Source organism: Bombina bombina, chromosome 9 (assembly GCF_027579735.1).
Source record: "Bombina bombina isolate aBomBom1 chromosome 9, aBomBom1.pri, whole genome shotgun sequence".
NCBI classification, from domain to species: domain Eukaryota; kingdom Metazoa; phylum Chordata; class Amphibia; order Anura; family Bombinatoridae; genus Bombina; species Bombina bombina.
This window is the reverse complement of record NC_069507.1, coordinates 38,873,575-38,900,006: the sequence shown is the minus strand read 5'-3', so window position 1 is coordinate 38,900,006 and position 26,432 is coordinate 38,873,575. Positions and strand designations below refer to the sequence as shown.

Here is a 26,432-nt window from a genome sequence, read left to right as displayed (position 1 = left end):
GAGCTCCCTTCTCTTCACATCTATCCATCTCCCAGTGTTTTCACCAAGACTATATTGTGTGGAGAGTCTCTGCAGTCACGTGGTAACTGAGAAGGGGGGGCTCCTCCGCAGTTTTCTGTGTGCTGGGTCTCAGACACACATAGAGTGTTGGAGAGAGCTGCAAGTCTGTGCTTTCCCTGTCTAAGCAATACAATTAAAGATCTATTGCCAAAAGGAAAAAAAAAGAAAAAACAGATCTGGATTTACCTGTCATTTTGCTTTTTTGTCTATATAATTTGCTTTGTTTGAAGAGCATTTTCCTCTTTCATCTCTCTGTACTACCAACAAATCCGAGCTGATGTGCTGTTTGAAAGGCTGGAAATGGAAGTGTTGATGCTGTGTCTTTTCCCTTGGATAATTCAGTGCTTTTCTGTACGGGCGGACTCCATCATCCACATTGGTAAGAAAGGACCCTGCTTGTGGAATTATAATGATCAACATGGATAAATATAATGTATGTGCGGATGAGATCTGTGTCTGTGAAATGACTACAGGGCTGCATTAATAGCAAACTCCTGCAACAATGTATCAGTGTGTAATGCAAAGTTATACAGGAGAATGGCTCATGTTACAGAATGCAGTGGGTTATTGGTAGATCATCCCAGCAGGTACAGAATCCGGTACACTAAAATGTCTGACCCTTAAATTAAAGGGCTTTGTCCATATACACTTGGCTTTAAGGGAAGACATAACTTGCAAGGAAACAGCACCATGGACAGAGGGAGAAGCTCATAAAATGATCAAGTATTTTTTTGTGTGGTAGTGGTGGTTGTAGGGGGGGGGGTACACGGTCATGGATAATTAAATATATAATTTTAAATATTCCGTGCAGATTGCAGATATTGTATGTGGCTGTTCAGATTCTGGAGATTATGAATGCTGTATATTGAATTGGTCTGAAAAAGGAACTTTTCAGTGTTGGTGAATGGGAGAGCTAGGGGATTACACACAAAAAATACGCACAAACACTCTTCTGTTCTAACACTAATGTAACAGGGAATACAATGTATCTGTTGCTTGCTGTATACAGAATGAGGGATGCTCAAATAAGAAAAAAGCCTGCAAGTGCATCTTAGTAGGAAAGATATAACGTCAAGCAGATTATATCTAGCTAAAGATGGAAAACCAGTGACAAGATCCAATGAGATATGCAGCAGCTTTGCTTAGCCTTAGAATACTGAGATACTGGAGGTAGGAAGGTAATGCTGATATCAGATAAAAAAATCATAATCTGAGAGTTATGGTCGCAAAATGTGATATGGAATCTGTGAGACTGGCATATTGGTGTGATGGCAGAGACCCTACATTAGATGTATCCTGAGGTTAACCCATTGGCTGCAGGAAGAGATGCAACACATCGCATAGCAATGAGTTGCAGCCCTATTTAGCAGCTAAAGGGTTAATCCAAGAGAAGGTGTAATGAGCCAGCCTTAACAGACAGCATTGCGGATCTATTAAAAAAGGGAGACTGTGAAGAACTTTGACCGCTGTGGTTAAAACAGCCCTAGAGCTGAGATTAAAGTCAGAGTAATTAATATCCTCACATTATTAGACCTTCATCTCCTAAGGGATTTTTACATAATCTCAACCCCACACAGGCACCAGGGATTTCTGATGATAATTAACTGGCATACATCACACAGGAATGCCCAGAGAGCAACAACTTTGCCAAGAAATGTCATATTTATCTCTTTCCTGCCTTGTTAAGTAACTGCAGTTCTAGACCATCATGCAGCCATAGTTCTACGAAAGATTAGTTTGATGTTATCATTACATATTGGGGAAGTATTGATAGGTATCTTTTTTATCATATACAGACTTGCTAATGGTTGCTAGATCCTATTTGTAGACGGGTGGATAAAATCATCCATCCTTTCCCTTTTCCTTCTATCTGGGACTTTCTTCCCCCCTATGATTCAGTGCTGTACAGTGAATAAGCAATCCTATGTAAATGGGAGGACTGAAGTCACACTTCAATAAAATTGCCTGTCCCCAAGGGGACATTAAGAAACGATTAATAAAGCGTAACGACCCGCAAAGAACATAACATAAAGATGATCTTTGGCATTGCATTATTAATTGCGTAAACTTGACTGTGCGTATCTGAGTATTTGCGAAGTTAAATTACGTTTTATTTCTTTACTAATCCTATTTGCAATTAAAAGATCTCTGCACATGGTAAGCTAATTTGAGAGGAGAATACTTACTGGCTTGCAGTTTCCCTCTATGTATGGTAAGCATGAGTTCATAATTCTGATGGATGTTAACTAATTATCCCTGTATATATTAATTTCTAAATGTATATTATTGTAGAGCAAATCTAAATGAAATCTACAGCACTTGAATGGACACAGCTGTGTCTGTAAACTATGTTTTTTTAGAAATGAGTGGTAATCTCTTGTGATGTTCTGTGCAATGGTGTGAGGTCATATTCCTCTTTCTGAAATTAATGAGTATGTGGTATGTCCAAGGGGATCTGACTGGGTATCTGTCCATGACAGAATTACCAACAATGTAGCCAGTTTGAGGCAGCAACCTTTGAAAGTTTGCCAGTCAAGCTATTTCTCAGATAATGCCCAATACTTGGTATTTTTTTCTTTTAACAACAGGTGCAATTTTTGAAGATAATGCAGCAAAAGACATGGAAGTATTTCAACTGGCGGTGTCAGATTTGAGTCTTAATGACGAAATTCTGCAAAGTGAAAAAATTACCTTCTCTTTCAAGTACACAGAACCAAACAATCCTTTCCAAGCAGTACAAGAAGGTAAGCCTTTGGTGTATTGATTTGACTTCCACTGCTAAGTGATTTGGGTGGCTTAGGGGTAGATTACTTTTTTTGGTGGCAACTGCCCAAATGTATAATCTAAATCTTATATGAATGAAGCTGTCATAAGGGTCTGCTTAAGAAATCCCTTGAGCAAAATGATCTTATATATATATATATATATTATTATTAAAAGTAATCAGTGTTTCCCAAAAAGATGAATGTTCTTCAAGCATGGAAGGACTCTTTGATAAGAAGAACCTTAGCTATATTCACTTATATAGATCTTCTCGTGTGGTTTAAACCAGCCCATTTCATGAAGTCCAGCACAGCTGCAAAATCAATGACAAAAAGTAGCAGAAAATACAAGCTATAGCAGTCTAGGAATATAACATACAAAAGCTTCTTTGTTTCATACTATTTTCCCAGCGCCTTTTTGGAGGAAATGTTGTGCTTGGAACTTTTGTCTAGTCGGACGTGGGCGCTGTTTTACAAGGAAAGAAAACTTGCTTATAAAAATAAATAAAAAAATGATGATCTTTCTCTAGCAGCTGCTGACATTTATTACTCTGCTCATGTACCAAATCACTTGTCAGGTATTTATTGTCACCCACAAAGGGTTAAACAGTACGGATCACTAGCTCCTTAGGTTTTGTGGCTGTAGCAGCATTTAATGCAGAATTCTTAATGAATTACTCCAGCTATAAAATTGATTATCTTTTTTGTGTGCTCAGTTATTGGAAACTTGTGCAATGAGCAAATAGAACATGATAAATCATGCAAAGATTCCTCATTGTTTCAAAAATGTGGAAATGAAAAGGCAGAGAGAGTTCTTGCCAAGATTTTCTTTTTTTTTTATTTCTCTTTCTCTCAAAAGGTGGTGAAATGATTCAAGGTCAATATTTTAAATGCTGTATTTATTGTAGCTTTGCCAATAAATAGAGATGACTGTGCTTTATGGGAATTAACATCTCCAGTGTTGGGTTTTGAAAGGAATTCAGTAAAAGTGCAATGTTTGTAGAATTATATTTTATTTTTTTGTATTTTTCTATATTGTGCAACAGTGTATGACAGTTATTTAATTGCAAGTTCTCTTTTTTTCTGCAAAAGTAGAGTAAGAGAAGCTAATAGCGTTAGCATTTTCTTTTTATTGCTGCAAAGTACTAGATGCACCAAGGTTAGGCATTATAGAGTCACAATGCTGTCCATATTCACTATTCTTCTGCTTATTTGCTGCAATATACAGTTTTTTTTTTGTTTCCTTTCGGTTGCACATTTACTGAAGTCATGTTTTACTTAAAGGCACAGTCAACTCAAAAAATGATATTGTTTAAAAAGATAATCTCTTTATTACCCATTACCCGGTTTTGCATAACCAACCCAGTTATATTAATATACTTTTTACCTCTATGATTACCTTGTATCTAAACCTTTTCTGAAAGCCCCCTGATCACAGGACTTTTTATTTATTATCTATTGACTTGCGTTTTATCCAATTAGTGCTGTGTCTGCCACAACCCACAGGTGTGAGCACAATGTTATCTATATGGATCACATGAACTATCAGTTTCCTGTTTTGAAAAGCAAATAAAAAAAGCATGTGATTAAGAGCCTGTCTATAGTGGCTTAGAAACAGGCAGACATTTAGACGTTTAAAGATTAATAAAGTACAGTTAATATATCTATGTTGGTTGCGCAAAGCTGGGGAATGGGTAGTAAAGGCATGATCTATTTTTTTAAACAATAACATAACAATTTTGGTGTTGACTGTCCCTTTAATGCAGTTATCCAATATATGGAAACTGCATGTTTTTTTGTAGGACGTTATTAATTGCCAAACCATTAGTGCTAACATAAGGAGCAGATTAAATGTGTAGTTATTCATTACAAAACATCTTTACATTTTGCTCACATTGTATGTAATTTAGCTGTGAAAATGTAAGGTTTTTAAAATTCTTTAAACTTGAAATCCACCCAATTAACCTCTCAATGTTAAACATTCCTCATATCTTTCCTTATTGGTTTTAACTGATACAAATAGCAAAACAATGCACTTTATACTAACATAATGCTAACACAATGACAGCAAGCCTTGTTGTCTGCACACTCAAGCCCGGATTGGTTTCTCCAAATAAGGCAATCAGTGGGTGGAGTTTGTCTATTACTTTACAGTTACAGGAAATAAGATATCAATTTATGTTAAAAAGACATTATACTTGGCTGATATGAAATTGCAAGGTGCTACTGTCCATTTAAAAGTAAATAACCCAAATAAAAAGCTGTATTTTAAGGGCAATTGATAGCTAAAGACATATAATGCATATGGAAGAGCATACATTATAATTTTTGGGTATGAAAGAGTTTAAGTTTATGTTAAATAGTTCTTTAATTGTAAAATAAAACAAATAAATATAACCTTAACAACTGATATCTGCATATTAATATTCAGTGGCTGATATGGGCTACTCTCTTAGGTTTATTAGACACCAGGGGGAAGCTTAAAGGGACACTAAACCCATTTGTTTCTTTCATGATTCAGATAGAGCATGACATTTTAAGCAACTTACTAATTTATTCCTATTATCGATTTTTCTTTGTTCTCTTGCTATCTTTATTTAAAAATCAGGAATGTAAAGCTTAGGAGCCTACCCATTTTTGGTTCGGAACCTGGGTTACCCTTGCTTATTGGTGGCTACCAATAAGCAAGCCCTATCCAGGGTGCTGAACCTAAAATGGGCCGGTTCCTAAGCTTTAAATAAAGATAGCAAGAGAATAAAAAAAAATTATAAGAGGAGCAAATTAGGAAGTTGCTTAAAATGTTATGCTCTATCTGAATAATGAAAGAACAAATTTGGGTTTAGTATCCTTTTAATAACAAAATAAGCAGATTTTAAAATAACACATTTTAAAGACACAATAAAATATGGAACTAAAACATTAAGTGAGTGGGTCTCATAAACTGATGTGGGCCATGTCGTATATATAGTGTTATGTTATTTAATAGTTCTAATAAATTTAGGGAACATAATCTGCCTATAATATAATATATATTAAAGAAAATCCATGCAGAATGACTAAACTGAAATCAATGGATTGCTCAAATTTTTTTTACTGTGTTGCACTAAAACCAAAGACAATGTAAAATGATTCTATTTACTACAATAATGTCATATAAAAAAAACATTTTATAGCTATGTTTTTAATTAAGTTCAACCGTCCATAATCTCAAATGATATGCTATGGGAGATTGTCTTATCATACATAGTATATTCAGTATCTGACAGTCTAAGTCTGTTCAGAATGGATAGACAATACATGTAGGGACCAGGGAACTAATGGATATACCTTTTGTAAGGATGGATATTCTTACTGACTTATGGTGAAGTAATTACATTTTCTCAGCATGGAAAAATTGTAGGCTAGATTTAAAAATGCAATAATATGTAGCTATTTGATATATATATATATATATATATATATTATGCGTACACTCTAATATAGAACACCTTATCACTCACCAATTAACAGTACCCAGATACACTAAAACTGGAGAAGTCTCTACATTATCACAGTCTCCTTAATCCCCATAATATTGTAGGGACCTATTCACTAAACAGAGGGAAATAAGTTTAAAGGGACAGTAAAGACAAAATTAACCTTTCTTAACTCAGATAGGGCATGTCAGTTTAAACAACTTTTCATTGTATTTTTATAATCAAATTTTCGTTGTTCACTTGGTATTTTTTTGTTGAATGTTAAACCTAGGTAGACTCATATCCTAATTTCTAAGCCCTTGAAGGCCGCCTCTTATCTCAGTAAATTTTACAGTTATACAGTGCTAGTTCACTTGTGCCATATAGATACCATTGTGATCACTCGCATGAAGTTTTTATGACTCAGCACCGATTGGCTAAAATGCAAGTTTGTCAAAAGAACTAAGATAAGGGGGCAGTCTGCAGATGTCTAGATACAAGGTAATTACAGAGGTAAAAAGTTTATTAATATAATTGTGTTGGTTATGCAAAACTGGAGAATGGGTAATAAAGGAATTATCTATCTTCTTAAACAATACATATTTTCAAGAAATTCAGAATTAGGAGATTATAGAGATACTGTTCCACTTCTAGTGAATTCAATTAAGTAAAGTAAATAGTATGGTTGGTATTTATATTATGGTAACCTTTTTAAATAAGTATTCAAATTTAACATTGTCCTGTAACAAAAGAAGGCACATTTTTTTTAATAAATGGTTCCCCAGTGCACCTCTTCACTTTCATCTTGCTTGTTTTCATGTTTAACCTGCAAATTCTTGTAAAGGGAATTCTTGAGAAATACCATAGTGTAATGAATCAGTCAGGCAGTAACTTTAATGGATTGAACAAAATATAATTGAACTCTATTACTGTCTTATACTGTGCCCCACAATTCACACTGTATTTTTTCAGCTTTTAGCATTCTAGAAAATAATAATTGATAGCTATAATTTGAGGAGGAGTTGGATTGCTTATCTTGTGTCATAAGCCTAACGAAGATAAAGCAAATCTCTTTTTTGAATTCCATCTTACTATTGCTTGTATAATTAACATTAGATAGCGTGTGCAGATTATTAAAAAGACTTTTGGTACCTGCAATAATTCATAAACTTTTATAATCTCACACCAAATTCTCTTTCCATTATCTTTTAAAAATGGTAGAAATGAAACTAAAAAAAAGTAGCTTATCAAATTAAAAACTTAAATAAGTAGACTGTTTATTAAATTATGATTTTTTTTTATTACTTGAACTATGTGGAAATGGAGAACGTCTCAGATTTTAAAGGGACATAAAACCCACACTTTATCTTTTATGCTTTAGAAAGAGAATGCAATTTTTAACAACTTTTCAATTTACTTCAATTATCTACTTTGCTCCATTCTCTTGATATCCTTTGTTGAAAAGCATATCTAGATAGGCTCATTAGCTGCTGATTGGTGGATGCACATAGATGTGTCATTTGATTGGCTCACCCATGTGCATTGCTATTTCATCATCAAAGGATATCTGAAGAATAATGCAAATTAAATAATAGAAGTAAATTGAAATTTTAATTAAAAAGTGTATTCTCTATCTGAATTATCAAAAACAACATTTAGGTTTCATTTCCTTTTAAATTAATACTGCATTTATTTAGTTTCTGCATTTATCTTAGTCCTTGGCAATATAAATACAATGTCACAAGCAGAAATATTTGACAGATTTGGTTATATAGGGTTGACTATATGCAAAATGAATGTCCTTATAAATGGTCGGCCAGCAACAAAACTCTTATTGGGCTCCACTCTTCCAATAAAGATGTGATCCCAATCTTTATCACAATCAAGTTCATTTATAAATCACAACATTTAAAGTGAAGGTGCATTTAATTAAAACAATATAGTCATGCAAAATGTATTACATAAAACTATAGGAGGTTTGTTGCGCAACACCTGCAATATGTTGTATAAACTAAGAAAGTGAGCTCTGGGAATCCATTTGGGATTTGTTTTGTTATCACCCTTTGTATGCACAAACCTTCAAACCTATTTCATTGCTCTATTTTCTCATACAAAAGATGAAAAATACAGTAATAACTTTTACCTGAGCTTGCAATGACCAGTGGTGGCCAGGGCAACTATAAAGTTTTTTTCTGAATTTTAAACTGCATTTACATCACTGTGTTTAATATAAACTATTATAAGGATTATTGTATGCTGAACCAAAAGCTTATCTGTTTATCTGCCTTTCACCTTTTAAGTTGTATATTTAGTTTTTTTGTGCGTATTCAAGGGTTATTTATTTATTGTAATTTTCCCTAAAGTTTATTTTGGGACTGGTAGATTATGAGTTGAAATATTTTTTTGCAATTAAAACTAACACATTCTGAGATATCATATATTCTTTTAACTTAATATATATATATAACTAATGTTAACAAAATGTAACAAATATTTGTATAAAATGTATTCAGTACATTTATGGTGCTACCAACTGCTTACTGCCAATATCAACAGTAATCCTTGGTTTGTGAAACCAGTGTAATACTTAGCGAGGAGGCTTATACAGATTACTTGTTAGTGTGCCCATGGGTCACAGTTAGAATATTTATTGCTCCACAGATTAGAGGTAAATCTCCACTGTCATATGTACAGCCCAATATCTAAAATGGAGCGTATGTATATAACTGAAACCACAGGAGTTACCGTGTATTCAAACGTGAAGTTACAGTGTAACCCACGACTCACAACTAGCTATGTATCGGTTGCTATTGATTAATTAAAAAGTTACATATCGTATACTTTTATTATAATGAAAATCTTATAATAAATGTATACAATATGTAACTTTTTAATTTTAAAACCTATATACACTAAGCCCATACGTATGAGGGTAGAGTTCTTTTCCGTTTAGTGTCCAGCTCTCTTGCTGGAATTGTTCTTGTACAGGTTTTCATTATAGCTGAACCAGTACACAGGTGAAATTATCAGCTGATGGCTGAGAGCAGGTTAGTAACCATAGTTTTACTTACCAGCTGATTACTTAAAGTGAAGGTCCATTTTGATGAATTAGTGCCTGGTTTTTAATAAACCTATTAAAAACACGGGCACTTTAATCCATCAAAATTGACATTTCACTGTTTTCTTCAAAAACGTACCTTTTAATCCTGGCAGCCGCTCCAGCACTTCCTCCGCCCGTCGCAAGCTGTCTTCTTGGGTCCAAAATGATGAATCTGGCTTCCTCCAATCACAGCTTTGCATCAGGCCAAGATTCCACCGGGGGGGAAAGCTGTGATTGGAGGAAGCCTGATTCATCATATCTGACGTCTGCAGAGGCTTCCGACAGCCAGGGAAATCGCTGGAGCTGCTGCAAGGATTAAAAGGTAAGTTTTTGAAGTAAACAGTGAAATGTCAATTTTGATGAATTAAAGTGCCCTTGTTTTTAATAGGTTTATTAAAAACCGGGCACTAATTCATCAAAATGGACCTTCACTTTAACCTGTGCACTGGTTCAGCTATAATGAAAACCTTGCCTGTTGGGGGTACTTGAAGACCGTAGATGAGAAACACTGGTGTAGACTATAAACATCAACTATCTCAAACTATTTTCTTTAAACCTAATTTTAACTGTGTTAAGCCAAAGCCTGCATCTGGTTATTAATGTCTAATGACCAGGAATACATTGCTGATTTTTTTCAATGTATTCTTGTGAGCATGCAAGAGTCTCATATTCATATTTTTCCTATTTTCCATATCCTCTCTCACTTTCACTCATTATTTTATTGCCTTCTGTATATTTTTCTTCATCCTCACCAGAGACTTTGCTAAACTAGTGTGGTCCTATGCAAATGTAATATATGAAGGCCCTTGACATATCCATTCTGTGTATCACATTAGATCTGCATACTAGGGATGGGAATTCAAGAACAGATGTTCTCGTTAATATTTGTTTTGTCATTTGAATATTTCTATAGAACAAATGTTTATGCAAGAATATCTAAAGTTAGCAATTGAACAATATTTGAATATCGATTATCTTAGCCTCACATTGAAGCCTATGAGTCTCAATTATAAAATTAACTTTTTTTTGTGCAAACCAATTAACATTCATTTATAAAGAATAAATAAAGTCAACACATTTCAATTTAATTGATCAGCAATGATAAATGTTCTCATTGGTTGGAAGTGCTTGTGTAAAATTGATTGGTTACACTCTGTGAATGTCATCCATTTTGAGATGCACCTCCACAGAAGTAGGGTACAGTATAGTAACTTCTGGCTAATTGAAGAAGTTCTTGCACCAGTAATTGATATACTGTTTTGTCTTAGATTGAGATGTCATGTGAGAGTCCATTGTGGTAATCTGGAATATTAGGCCTTTGTCTGTTTAATCTTATCCGAAAAATGTTTCTCATAATATTTGTATAATGAAAACAGATATCTCACAGCACCCTCACCATAAAAAACCCTTGTAGCTCCTTGGAACGTGGATACCTAGTTTATCCTGTGTATGTAGAAAAATTAGAGAAATCCAAGGAGCACCTTAGAATAGGCAAAGGATTATGTGTTCACAATATATTATTCACAATAAAACATTTATTTGCAAATTTAAAACTGACAGACGTATAACATGACTAATATTCAGAAAGTATAAAATCAATCATGGATCCATGTTGTTAACAATATGTCGCATATAAAACATATAATGGAAATAGAGTATGATTACTTATACATTAATCCTGTGTGGTAAAATGATGTTTAAAATGATATCAGATTAGTCCCTTAGTCCAATGTATAGGGGTAAAGAGCACTTGTAGATGATGGATCTCAGAATAATCCTTACTCAAATTAGTGCAGAAAAAAAGGGGGTACAGTGAATGGGCAGATGACCTGATGAGTTATTAAAAAGTCCAAAAAATATATCAAAAATTAGAATTTAAAAATTAAAAACAAAATAAAACACCAAAAAGATATGTGCTTTGAAAAATGTGTTTGCAAACTTGTGAAGAAAAAATAAAAAATGTGAAAAATAAAACTGAAGAAATAAAAGTGCTATTTTGTATGTTTTAATATGTCAATTACACTCAAATTGGTCTATAATTGATTTGAGTCATTTGACACCACAGATTTTAGAAAATATTTTTAATTTTTTAGATCCTTAAACCTCTTTTTTAGATTTAAATCTCTTTTTGGATCCAGACAGCTAAGATTATATGTATTCAACAAGTTGTGTAATATAGAATACATTATCAATAATTAAGTTTTAATCACATTACGGATCCTGTTTTAATCTGTTTTAAGTTTCTTATACATTTGAATTAGCAAGCTGTCAGGATGAATATGTTTATATTTTGCTCAAATAAGAGCTATGAATATACAAGGCACCTGTAATCCGCCTAAACAAAGGCTGCTATGAGTCTCCCATATCATAGTGAAACCGGAAATTGTTTGGCACATTGTCGACGATACCGGAAGTGACGTAATTGGTTAAAACGTCACTTCTGGTTTGCCGATACATCTCCACATTTCCGTCTCGTTCATTGTATAGAGATTGAAGACCCTCATTAACACTACATCATAGAAAAGGTAAACCGGTAATCATATAGAATGCCACCATCATTAGTACGGGAAGTGACGTAATTGGCTATGTCGCCACTTCCGGTCCGCCGTTTGTTTGTTCCTTCCGTTTTTCTTCCTATAAACCGTTATGTCTTTAAGTGATTTAAAGGAGCGAAATAAAGACTTTGCCCTAATTGCAAGTAGGGAATAGGGGATATAAATGTAAATAAGGTGAAATGCTGAAAGAATATATACAAAACAGGAAGGAAGTACAAAGAAGGTACTACTTCCGGGTTAAAAGGAAGTCATTTTTGGCGCAAATTAATAGCGCTACTGATTGGCTACATCAAACTATAAAGCAAGCTAACATTACTTACCATAAGTATAGTCTTGATAAAGGCCTAAGAAAGGGCCAAAACGCGTTGACACTTTATGGTAAGCCTTATTTCAATCATTTTTTATATCATTAAGCAGTATTGCACTATGTTGTATTTTTTACTTACAGGATTTGAACTGAAAGATTTTTAATTTTTGGATACAAAAACACTGGATTATTTTCAACACTACTCTCTTTTAAATCACCTATAACACTTGGAGACCTATAAACAAGGAGAAACACCGCAATCAATAACACAACAGCACTTGTTTTTATTTTTTCTTCACAAGTTTGCAAACACATTTTTCAAAGCACATATCTTTTTGGTGTTTTGTTTTGTTTTTAATTTTTAAATTTAAATTTTTGATATATTTTTTGGATTTTTTAATAACTCATCAGGTCATCTGCCCATTCACTGTACCCCCTTTTTTTCTGCACTAATTTGAGTAAGGATTATTCTGAGATCCATCATCTACAAGTGCTCTTTACCCCTATACATTGGACTAAGGGACTAATCTGATATCATTTTTAACATCATTCTACCACACAGGATCAATATATAAGTAATCATACTCTATTTCCATTATATGTTTTATATGCGACATATTGTTAACAACATGGATCCATGATTGATTTTATACTTTGTGAATATTAGTCATGTTATACGTCTGTCAGTTTTAAATTTGCAAATAAATGTTTTATTGTGAATATATATTGTGAACACATAATCCTTTGCCTATTCTAAGGCGCTCCCTGGATTTCTCTAATATTTGTATATTTACAATATCCCAATAGCACATTTTTGGCTCTTTCCTGCACCTGCGATCGTGTTTTCAGATCCTTCCTAAAAACCTTATTGTTACTATGGAATCAAACATTTCTTGGTGATCAAAATCAATTTTTGAGAGACTTTTCAACACCTTTTCAGGACCAGTTTTGACATTTCAAATTCAAAACCTCCAGCCTTGAAATGACCATTCGAACATCTTTGCAACACTAATTGAAAACATTCTATTATCTTTCACAAAACACTCTAAAAATTGGCCACAGTGGACATTTTATAGTTTTATTATCATACCTGCTATTGATTTGTTAAAGCTCTGTGTATTACTATAGTGTATGTCATCTTCAGCAAACAGGGCCCTCATTTACATATAGGTCCATATACTTGTTTGTTGAGTACGTGATATTCTGTATAGCTCTTCAGGTACAGTGTCATCAGGACCCCAACACCTACGAGTTGTCATAGAACAATCTCTTTCTCTTAACTTTTTTAACCCCTTAATGACCGGACCATTTTTCAATTTTCTTACCCTTAATGACAATGGCTATTTTTACATTTCTGCGGTGTTTGTGTTTAGCTGTAATTTCCCTCTTACTCATTTACTGTACCCACACATATTATATACCGTTTTTCTCGCCATTAAATGGACTTTCTAAGGATACCATTATTTTCATCATATCTTATAATTTCCTATAAAAAAAATATAAAATATGAGGAAAAAATTGAAAAAAACACACTTTTTCTAACTTTGACCCCCAAAATCTGTTACACATCTACAATCACCAAAAAACACCTATGCTAAATAGTTTCTAAATTTTGTCCTGAGTTTAGAAATACCCAATGTTTTCATGTTCTTTACTTTTTTTGCAAGTTATAGGGCCATAAATACAAGTAGCACTTTGCTATTTCCAAACAACTTTTTTTCAAAATTAGCGCTAGTTACATTGGAACCCTGATATCTGTCAGGAATACCTGAATATCCCTTGACATGTATATATTTTTTTTTAGAAGACAACCCAAAGTATTGATCTAGGCCCATTTTGGTATATTTCATGCCACCATTTCACCGCCAAATGTCATCAAATAAAAAAAAAAGTTCACTTTTTCACAAATTTTGTCACAAACTTTAGGTTTCCCACTGAAATTATTTACAAACAGCTTCTGCAATTAAGGCACAAATGGTTGTAAATGCTTCTTTGGGATCCCCTTTGTTCAGAAATAGCAGACTTATATGGCTTTGGCATTGCTTTTTGGTAATTAGAAGGCCACTAAATGCTGCTGCGCACCACACGTAAATTATGCCCAGCAGTGAAGGGGTTAATTAGGTAGGTTGTAGGGAGCTTGCAGGGTTAATTTTAGCTTTAGGGTAGAGATAAGCCTCCCACCTGACACATCCCACCCCCTGATCCCTCCCAAACAGTTCTCTTCCCTCCCCCACCCCACAATTGTCCCCGCCATCTTAAGTACTGGCAGAAAGTCTGCCAGTACTAAATAAAAGGAGTTTTTCTTTTTTTTAATAAAAAAAAATAAAATGTTTTAGCTGTGATGGACCCCTGCCTTAGCCCCAACCTCCATGATCCCCCCCCAGCTCTCTAACCCTCTCCCCATACCTAATTGCCGCCATCTTGGGTACTGGCAGCTGTCTGCCAGTACCCAATTTGCCCCAAAAACAAGTGTTTTTTTTGCAATTTTTTGCAATTTTTAATGTTTTCTGTAGTGTAGCAGCCCCCCACAATACCCAAACCCCCTCCCCCTCCCAGATCCTTATATATTTATTTTTTTTAATTCTTTTTTCCCCCCTCTTCCCTTCTCATTGGTGTCAGTGGCCAGCTAATCGCGCGCGCACCCCCGCGCGCCCCCCCCCGCGCGCACACGGGCGCCCCCGCACGCTCCCGGCACCCGGCGTGCACATAGCACTTACAGGAACCGGATGCCGGGTAGCGATGGGCCGCCCACCCGCCTCCCTGATATGCTCCCACCCACCAACAAACCGGCACCATCGCTACCGGTGCAGAGAGGGCCACAGAGTGGCTCTCTCTGCATCGGAGTCTTCTGAAAAGGTATTGCAGGATGCCTCCATATGGAGGCATCACTGCAATACCCTGAGAGCTGCTGGAAGTGATTGCGATCGCTTCCAGCACTCTCTTAGACAACTGACGTACCAGGTACGTCTATTGTCATTAACTGGTTGTTAATGCATGACGTACCTGGTACGTCAGTTGTCATTAAGGGGTTAAGTCACACGTGCACTATTGTGATAGTCACCAACAGTCCTGGTATCTTCATACCAAGACTTTCATACTGGATTGCACAATCATGAGCTCTGCTGTGGCCATAGCGTGAAAAAAACAACAAATCTCTAAGGAGTGATCTCATTTGAACATCTTCTATGCAGATAGCCTGTTGCGACAGAGTGGGTTCACGCTTTACAGTTTCAGAACTGATAAAATACAGTATAAGAAGATGTTGTAATAGAAATACATAGTCTCCATCTTGTTTTAATATCACCCCAAACTGGAAACAGTGCATTTACAAACAATAAATATAAATATATTAAAAAAAAGAATACCTATCAAATATTAAAAGTTTTAATATATAGCGATTGAGCAAACATATTCAGTATGCCCATCATGCCAACATACAGATGGTATTCAGATGGTTTAGCAATGGTGAGGATGGAAACCAATTGCAATAGGTTAACCTCACACATGTAAATTAATTTTTCACTTAAACAGTGAACAAGGGGTTAATTAAACCCCCCTTTATTGTAATCTTATGAGGGGTAAAAGGGAAATTATATCTGTCAGTTTAGGTGACTTTTTATCTTGAAAACCAGTGCTTAACACACAAAAAGGCTTTTTTGAGAACTTTTTCTGTTGAAAAGACGTATTTTGGCTGCAGGCATTTAAAGAACATTTTGCTTTGTGATTACTCAAGAAACTCGCTGATGAATTTACCCGGAAAGCAAAAATCCATTTTGAGAAGAAATCGCCAACATTTTCATGAAATTAAAGTCATTAAAGTCTACAGAGTATTTGTAGACAATTCATTTGAGAAGATTTTCTAATGCATTGTAATCCACCTCAAAATGTTTAACTGCACATAGGAAAGAAATGTTATAATGCACTTTCCTAATTTATCCTTACTACAATTTAACTATATACATTGTGTTTTTTTCAATTTCCCCAGAAAGACTTGAGCGCCCCAAAAGGATCTAGAATTGAGCCTGTAAAATTCTACATTGTGTGGATGTTTGGGTGTTGGCTGGATTGTGTAGGTCAAAGGAGCTGAGGGGTAGACGGGGAGTATTTAGGTTCCTTGTGCGGGTAGACCAGGTGATGTGGTGGCATTTGAGGAATAGGCAAAGGCTGTGTGGGTGACTTTATCAGAATGCAGCTACAAATGTTTTCCAACTACCTCTTTTTGGCTTTTTGAAGTTACTGAATACAACAATACATTTATGCTGATTCCTTTCATGTAATTCTTGCTACATTTATTGGTGAGTGTTCCCTCCTCTCATGCACCTATATTTAGGTTCATACTACTGTTAGTTGCTTATAGCAGGTGCTGTGGTTACTGTGAGTGAGTTGTAGTGGAGTTCTTTCGATATGTACTGGCTAGGCTAGGGAATGTTAAACTGCTAGTCTATATTCATCAAATTGTGCTCACTTGTTTTGTTATAGAGTCATGTAAGGGTTAAATGTTTTTCTCAGCTTTAGTTCACAGGAAAAACTATAGAAAATGGATGCACATCCTGTAACAGTGGGTGTCTGACACCTGCCAGAGAGAGAGAACGACAGCCAAGATATAAAGAGTAGTTTAGACATCTGGGACATTATAAGATGTATGCTGGTGTATGTGTTTTTTCCATTTTTGCAACTAGCAAGTGATTCTGTTAGCAATATTGTAATATTGTTCACACCTAGTATTGTGTTATTATATATTGGGATGTAAACAGGCATTTAGGGTGTCAGAATTTTTATCAGACTATTTGACTGATTAACCTGGCTTGACCTTAGGCTAAGGTTAAAAACGAGGCCACTCTTAAGTTTGATTCTTTTTTGTTTGTTACCCATTACTGGACCATAACCTAGAACTGTATAATCAAGTGATGCAAAATAAAAAGACAATGGGGTAGATTTATTATATGTCGGACGGACATGATCCGCTGTAGCAGATCAGGTCCGCTCGACATTGCTAAATGCTGACAGTATACGCTGTTGGCATTTAACAATGCACAAGCATCATATCTGATCGGGATGATTGCTGTCTGCTACCTCAGAGGTGGCAGATGAGTTAGGGAGTGGCGGTCTTACGACCACTGCTTCTTAACTTTTGTTTCCGGTGAGCCTGAAATCGGCCGCAATGTATTAACACTTACTTTAAATTTCAAATGAGTAGTCATTTTTTTTTCTGACAAATTTCAAAGACATTGTGCATGTAAAAAGACTGTGCAAAATCTGATAATGGAAGTTAATAAAAAGGAGAGATAAGGGGAAGGGAGAGAGAAGAAGGAAAGTGCCCGTGAAAGAGAGTGAGTAAGAGAAATGAGGGAAACAAGGAAAAGAGAAGGGAACGTGAAGTGGACAGAGTGAAGAGGAAGAGGGGAAGAGATAGAAAGGGAAAGAGAGAAAGAGAAGAGAGTGGATAGATAGTAAAGCAAAAGAGGAGAGTTAGAGACTGCAGAAATATAAAAAAGAAAGTGTTGAGATAAATTGAAGAGAGGAGAAAGGAGAGAGTGGATAGAGAGTAGAGAGACTGAGAGAGTTGAAAGGGGAAAGAGAACATAGAGACTGAAGATAGAAGGGAGGGAAAGTGGGAGAGAAAGGATACTGGAGAGTGGGGTGGGATAGTAATAAGAAGGAGAGAGGGGGAGGGAGACATGAGAGAGGAGGAAGAAATGAGGCCAAGTAGAAAAAAAGAGAAATTTGAGCATAGCCTCTTAAACAAAGCATACACATACATTTAGCTCCCTATAACCAAAACTGTTATTTAGCAACTCATCATCTCTAGGAGTAAAGGGGTTAAAAAAGACTGTTTCCTGTTATTAGCTGCAGGGTGGAAGGTTGGGAATATTGTCTGTTCTGCACAGCAATACACATCAAAGAAACAGGATTCACTTAACAATAAACAGAATGTAGTGCAGCCCTCCTGCCCTTCTTATCTTGGTTCTCTGCTTGTAGATAAAGTTGCCTGCAGTGTGCTGGTTCAAGCATAAGGCTGGCAGCACTGCACTTGGGCAGGGAGAAGGAGGAGGGAATGGAGGTGACTGTACTGTGGTTTCCCAGAAGCTGCAAGGATTAGAGAAGCCAGCCGTGCTTGGAGGAATCTGGTGAGTGGGACCACTATAAAAAAAAAGTATCAATAAAATGGCACACTTTTTTATTGCTTTTTCTGTCCTTTACTTCTCTGTTCACCTTACATTCTGTATCTTGAATTTTTTTCTGTTTTGTGACAAAACAAAACTTCTGCCCTTCCTTTGTGTGGGAGGAATCAGTGCCCAGAGTGTGCTGTGATTGCAGACCATGCCAGCCAGCAGCCAAGCTATTGCTTCCTACCTGTGCTTTTGCAAAAACGGCACTGAAATCTGCATGCACAAAGTATCTTATGGCTGGAACGGAAACAGATCTAATTTGTTGATATAACCTAGAGACACACTGATTAGTGGGAGGGGGCACATAGGGGAATGTAAATCAAATCAACAGCTGCATGTATGAACAGCACTCTGATGGACACAAGGTTAAAGCATTAGCCTTGTGCATGAGTAGAGTTCTGTAAGGCCCCTGCTTGAGAGAGGCCTTAGGCAACTGCCGATTTGTCCCAACACTAGGGTTACCTCTTCTGAAAAGGTTTTTCAATTTTAAGGAACGTGTATTTGGACTGCAGACTAATACAAAAAGGACAGTTTAAATATACAGATCTTTTGAGTCATAGCATCTTAGTTTATATTAAATAAAATATCTATAGAATAGCTTTAATTTCTGGATCCATCACCTACCAATTTGGATGTACATATAAATATGTGTTGTAGATAACTAATTAAGGCTTGGAAATGTTAATCTTAAAGACTGGTGTTATACTATTGCCATTTATCTGGGTTCTCTAACTTCATGGGCTCCACATTGTAAATAGTGTTTTTTTTGTAATTTATTATTAAGGTTGAACACTCTGCTAGGTAAATCAATTCCACCATGTTATTCACATGTTAAGCAATAGAGGAAGGAAGCAACGTTTCTCTAAACCAATATACTTAAATCTTGATTCATTTTCTGCCTACATAAGCACGCTCTAGCAGTACGCTCCTTTGGCAAACGTACAAACATTCGATCAATAAAAAGACATACATCACACTAAAACAAACACAGATTTATAGCATTATACAACCCACCTACCCACACAGCCAATTATATCCAGCCGTAGATAAATATAATGTGTGTTGCATTCGTACTATATATTTCACAAAATATAATTTGAAGCTGTGCTCTGTATAGTCCACAGTAGAATACATTTCTTACATCCAGTGCAGCCAAGGATTGTTGTTAGAAACATGGAAAGAAAACTAAGGTTTAATGATTCTGATAGAGTGCACAATTAAAAAACAATAGTTTGCAACTCAAGTATACATTCTTTTTCTTGCTATGTTCTTGTAGAAAGAAGATACATTTTAACAAAAAATACAAAGGAAAAGAAGAAAATTTGATAAAAGTAATAAATGTAAACATTTTATTTCAACTGTGTAAATGGAATTCTCAATACACCTTATATGTTTTTTAAAAAAAATCCAATTTTTTACTATAGTCCCATTTAAAAAATGAATTGACCAATACAAAGTACCGAAAATCTTCATACTGTGCTCTTAATTCAGTTATTTGAAACTAAGAGCTAAAGAAATATAAAAAGTTATAGATATATGACAAAAAAATTACATTCACATCTTTCATTACTTTTATGCAAATATCTCCAGTTGCAGAAAAAATTCCTTTGTTTCTCATAGGATTTATACATTTGTCAGATTTTAAGCACTTTTGTTCAGACATATTTGCTGTATTTGTGACAACAGTTTACCATTGTTTCATTTTCAAAAATGTTTTTTATTTTTTTATTTTGAAGGTCTCAGAAATTAAAAAAAGGTTCAGTCTTTAGGGATTGTAATAACTCAGTCACTGTTAAAATACATATCTTTTGTTCTGGAGAATTTTATAAATGTATATATTTGTGTATACATACTGTATATATATATATTATATTTAAATATATATTGGAATTTATAGTTGTAAGATGTAAACATTGGGTTTGATGGAATGTTTTGTACGGTCTTCAAATAAGACTTTCCAACAAATACCCATAATGAAAAGCTTGATAAGGTCTACAGTAATAAAAACAACTGTGTTAATGTAAAAGCATGATTAAAGGGACACTAAACCCATTTTTTCTTCTTTCATGATTCAGATAGAACATACAATTTTAAGCAACTTTCTAAATTACTCCTATTATCAATTTGTCTTTGTTCTCTTACTATCTTTATTTAAAAAGCAGGAACGTAAAACTTAGGAACCGGTCCATTTTTGGTTCAGAATCTGGGTTACCCTTGCTTATTGGTGGTTAAATGTAGTCTCCAATCAACAAGCACTATCCATGGGGATGAACCTAAAATGGGCCGACTCCTAAGCTTTAAATTCCTGCTTTTTAAATAAAGATAGCAAGAGAACAAAGAAAAATTCATACTATCAGTAAATTAGAAAGTTGCTAAAAATTGCTGCTCTATCTGAGTCATGAAAGAAAAAAATGGGTTCAGTACCACTTTAATAGATAAAAAAAAGTAATAAATGACTACACACGAAGGACACAAAACAGAAAAAACATTACATTTACAATTTACTTTTCATATAGTTTCTATTGGACTTCAAATCTGTTCTTCTCTTTACCAAAAGTCTTTTCATTTGCAAGCAGTAACAACAGGTCTTTCTACTTGCCGAACAGATACACCAGACTTCTACAGCTTCATACGCTTAAGTCTCGATTCTACAATATCTTGTTTGGATACTGAGGCTCTGTATGGAGATAGATCTATTTCTAGAGAAACCAGAGGGAATCAAACCCTCTGTATTGAAATATTTCTCCACTTTTGATTGTATAGAAGATCTTAAAGCTAATGTTAAAATGTATTTATGGAAAGTCCTGTATTGGAAACCTGGATGTCTTTTAAAGTTGTGACCATTTGTATACTCCTAATAGCAAGTCAATTGTTTTTTTCAGATGACTTGAAGAGACTTGAGTTATGTAAGCTCCTTGTTAAAGATGATTTTATAAGTGTCTTAAAATTTTTGTTTCAAGTTTGCTTTTTGAGCGGTTTTTAAAGGGACAGTTTACTCAGTGAAGAAGAGTGTATTATATTCAAAGATGCTATAGGGCTCTCTCTATTCTACCCTTCAGTTGGAGGCGATAAACCCCTTTTGGCTTGTGTGCACCACTCATAATCTTGCCCATAGTGGTGTAAAAATGTTCTCCCATATAGCTTATTGGTGTCAATTTTATTGTGTTAAAAATGTGGATGTTATGCAATAGTGGAGCATTGTACTCTGTGGTCTTTTATTCCCTTTGCTGACAGACAGCCCAGCAACACAGTCAGTAGGATAATCCTTAAACAAATTCCTATACTAAACCCTAACACAACCCTAACCATAACATGACCTTGAGATCTACTCATAGTGGCATAACTATGCACTTTCGATCAACTGAACTAAGAAAATTCAGTTAAAATAGCCAACATAAAGAAAAATATCCAAGTAGGCTATTCTGTAAATGAAATTCAATTGCATAGTGTCATCTGTTACAACTGGTTTCGTTAATCAAAATTGGTTTGTTTGCCAATAAACCAAATTAGAGGTTTAACAAGTCAGCCACCCTTGACCTCTATATTGGGGAAAAAACTTAAAATGTAAAAACTAAGATTTAACATTCTATACACTGAACCAAGTAACATGATATAGTTAGAACATTAGAAACCAAAATATAACTGGCTGAAAAGTATATTTGTGTCCAGTTAGAATACATCTCATATTTGTGATCAGTGATACTGGCAGAACAAAACTTTCATTTTAGGGCTTCACCAAAACACTTTGGCTACCAGTAATCATTGGTTATAAATTAAACCACCAGAATAGTTATAAATGACTTTGGACTGTGTAAACATAACACCAAAACAAAAACAAACATCCAATCAGATTCCAGACTGATCAATTCTATTAGTAAGTTGATAAACCCAATTAATTTTAAAAACTCTGTTTAATAGCTGGACTTTAACTGGAGTTCAAGCAACTGAGTATTGTCGTCTGTCTCCAGATAACAAGATGGCTGAACTGTCTTCAGTGGTAAAATAACTTGTGGTGATCTTACAACATTTACATAAGTCACACTTTGGATGTGGGGTTTGCTGCTAGCAATATTCTGTTTGTAATGTTTTAAGATGATTTTCACTGCAGCATCTGTAGCTAGGCAACCACAGGATGATGGGGGCTGATTCACATCTTACTGATGAAGTACTCTAATCAAAGAGGACCTCAAAACTTAAATTTATATCTGTTCAGCTAAAGAAATGATATGCAAATTCAGGCAGGCATTGTGAAAATAGTTGTATAAGATAATGTTTATAAACATATTTTTTTTATCTTACTCCCACTGATCTGCAGGGGAACTGATAACTGCAGCAATGTTCATATAACAGTAAAATAACTTCAGAAGAATTACATTATACTGCAATCTGGTTTGTGTGGTTTGAAACAATCAGACTTTACATATTTGTTTTTCTTTCATGTAAGTCCATGAGCTAGTGACGTATGGGATATACATTCCTACCAGGAGGGAGCAAAGTTTCCCAAACCTCAAAATGCCTATAAATACACCTTCCACCTCACTCATACCTTAGTTTAACAATATTTGCCTCCTTGTGGAGCTGGTGAAGAAAGTTGTGCTTGATTTTCTTCTGTGATAGGCGCTTTTAAGCATATTGAAGCCCAGTTCCTCTCAAAGTACAGTGTTTGTCTGATGGATGTGAAAGGAGTATTGCCTAACGATGCCATGTTTTCACCTATGGGAAATCTATTCTAAGGTTCTCTGTAATCGGTCGCAGAGATTCATCTCTGCCTCCCTTTGCAGATCGACATTATACTCCTCTACCATTACCTCTGCTGATACGTTTCAGTACTGGTTTGGCTGTCTGCTATATGTGGATGGGTGTCTTCTGGTAAGTATATATAATTTTTTTAAGACACTCTCAGCTATGTTTGGCACTTTATCTTATAAAGTTTTAAATGTATATTGTAGTCAGGACTATATTCTTAGAGCTGCAATTTCTATGGCTGATGTTGCTGCTGCTTCAACTTTTTGGTTGGACAGTTTAGCTCAACAGTTAATAGATCCTGAATTGTTTAGAATTGTTCTTTTACTTCAACATGCTAATCATTTTATTTGTGATACTATATTTGATGTCATTAAGATTGTTATTAAATCTATGTCTTTAGCTATTCTTACTAGAAGAGCTTTATGGCTTAAATCTCGGAATGCTGATATGGTGTCTAAATCTAGATTACTATCTTTATCATTTCAGGGTAGTAATTTATTTGGTTCTCAACTGGATTCTATTATCTCCACTATCACCGGGGGAAAGGGAGTTTTTCTGCCCAAGATAAGAAATCTAATTTAAAACGCCTAATCATTTTCTTTCCTTTCGTCCTCTAATTGGAGACCATCTCTGAATTGGAATAAATCCAAGCCTTTCAAAAAACTTAATCCAGCCCCTAAGACTGCATTAAGGTGTGGCCCTCAATCCAGTTCAACTAGTGGGGGGCAGATTAAAATTATTTCAACACATTTGGACAGTCTCTGTTCAAAACCAGTGGATTCAGAATATTGTTTCTCAGGGGTATCGAATAGGTTTCAGAATAAGACCTCCCAGGGGAAGATTCTTTCTTTCTCATGTTCCAACAAACCCTGTGAAGGCTCAGGCTTTTTGCAAATGCGTTTCAGACCTCCAGTTCCTCTGCAGGAACGGGGTTTGGGTTTTTATTCAAATCTATTCATTATCCCAAAGAAAGAAGGTTTGTTCAGACCAATTCTGCATCTGAAATTTCTAAATCATTTTGTAAGAGTTTCAACTTTCAAGATGGTGACTATAAGGATTATTCTGCCTTTTGTTCAGCAAGATCATTTCATGTCCACAATAGACTTACAGTACGCTTATCTTCATATTCCGATTCATACAGAACACTATCGTTTTCTGAGATTCTCTTTTCTAGACAAGCATTACCAATTTGTCGCTCTTCCGTTTGGCCTAGAGACAGCTCTGAGAATCTTTTCAAAATTTCTCGGTGCCCTTCTATCTGTAATCAGAGAACAGGGTATTGCAATGTCTTGGTGCTAGCTCAATCTTTTCATTTAGCAGCATCTCACATGAAACAGCTAGTGTGGTTTCTTCAAAAACATGGTTGGAGGATCAATTTACAAAAGAGTTTCTTGATTCCTCAGACAAGGGTCACCTTTTTAGGTTTCCAGATAGATTCAGTGTCCATGACTCTTTCTCTGACAGACAAGAGACAAATTAAGTTAGTTTTAGCTTGTCTAAACCTTCAGTCTCTATCATTCCCTTCAGTGGTTATGTGCATGGAAGTTTTAGGTCTCATGATTGCAGAATCAGACGTGATCCCCTTTGCTCATTTTCATATGAGGCCTCTACAGCTTTGCATGTTGCACCAATGGTGCAGGGATTATACTCAGATATCCAAACTGATATACTTAAATCCCAGCACTCAACTCTCTCTGGCTCGGTGGTTGGACCATCACCTTATTATTCAAGGGGCCTCATTTGTTCATCTTACCTGGACTGTGATTACAAAAGATGCAAGTCTTACAGGTTGTGGAGCTGTCTGTGGTCTCTGACAGCACAAGGGGATTGTAAACCTTAAGAGGCAAGGTTACCAATCAATATTTTAGAACCCCGTGCTATTTTCAGAGCTCTTCAGGCATGGCCTCTATTGAAGAGAGAACTTTACATTTGTTTTCAAACAGACAATATTACAACAGTGGCATATGTCACTCATCAAGGAGGGACTCACAGTCTTTCAGCAATGAAAGAAGTATCTCAGATACTTTCTTGGGCGGAATCCAACTCTTGTCAAATATCTGCGATTCATATCCCAGGTGTAGACAATTGGGAAGCGGATTATCTCAGCCGTCAGACTTTACATCCGGGTGAGTGGTCTCTCCATTTCCGCCTCTGGTTCTTCTTCCAAGGGTGATCTCCAAGATCATAATGGAACAATCTCATGTGTTTCTGATAGCACCAGCATGGCTTCACATGTTTTGATATGCGGATCTTGTCCGGATGTCCAGTTGCCAGCCTTGGCCACTTCCTTTAAGGCCAGACCTTCCGTTTTTCCATCAGGATCTCAAATCTCTAAATTTGAAGGCATGGAAATTGAACGTTTATTGCTTAGTCAAAGAGGTTTCTCTGACTCAGGGATTAGCACTATGATACAGGCTTGTATGTCTATTTCAAGGAAAATTTATCATCGAGTTTTTAAAACCTATATTTCATGGTGTTCCACTCATAATTATTCCTGGCATTCTTTCAGAATTCCTAAGATTTTACAGTTTCTTCAGGATGGTTTGGATAATGGTTTGTCTGCAAATACTTTAAAAGGACACATTTCTGCTCTTTCTGTCTTATTTCATATAAAGATTGCTAAACTTCCTGACATTCACTGTTTTATTCAGACTTTGATTCGTATCAAACCTGTTTTTAAATCTATTTCTCCTCCTTGGAGTCTCAATTTGGTTTAAAAGATTTTGCAGGCTCCTCCTTTTGAGCCTATGCATTCTTTGGATATTAAACTACTTTCTTAGAAAGTGTTATTTATTTTGGCTATCTCTTAAGCTAGAAGCGTTTCTGAATTGTCTGCTATTTCTTGTGAGTCTCCTTATCTGATTTTCCATCAAGATAAAGCTGTTTTGCGGTCTTCATTTAAATTTTTACCTAAAGTTGTGAATTCAACAACATCAATAGGGAAATTGTTGTTCCTTCCTTGTGTCCTAATCCTAAGAATACTCTTGAAATGTCTCTACATTCTTTGGATATGGCAAGAGCTTTGAAATATTATGTTGAGGCTACTAAAGATTTCAGAAAAACTTCTAGTCTATTTGTTGTTTTTTTCTGGTTCCAGGAAAGGTCAGAAAGCCTCTGCCATTTCTTTGGCATCTTGGTTGAAACTTTTGATTCACAAAGCTTATTTGGAGGCGAGGCAGTCTCTGCCTCAGAGAATTACAGCTCATTCTACAAGATCAGTTTCAATTCTTGGACTGTTAAGAATGAAGCTTCAGTTGATAAAATTTGTAAAGCAGCA

General features: G+C 35.4%; 1 protein-coding gene across 1 annotated transcript in view; it reads left to right on the top strand.

The window, feature by feature from the left end:
• Positions 1 to 360: 360 nt before the first annotated feature.
• Positions 361 to 26,432, top strand: part of GRID1 (glutamate ionotropic receptor delta type subunit 1) — a 1,251,691-nt gene continuing 1,225,619 nt past the window's right edge. The window contains exons 1-2 of the mRNA XM_053692039.1: positions 361 to 439; positions 2,649 to 2,804. Coding sequence (XP_053548014.1) covers positions 361 to 439; positions 2,649 to 2,804 — 235 coding nt within the window. The remainder of the gene's footprint in view (positions 440 to 2,648; positions 2,805 to 26,432) is intronic.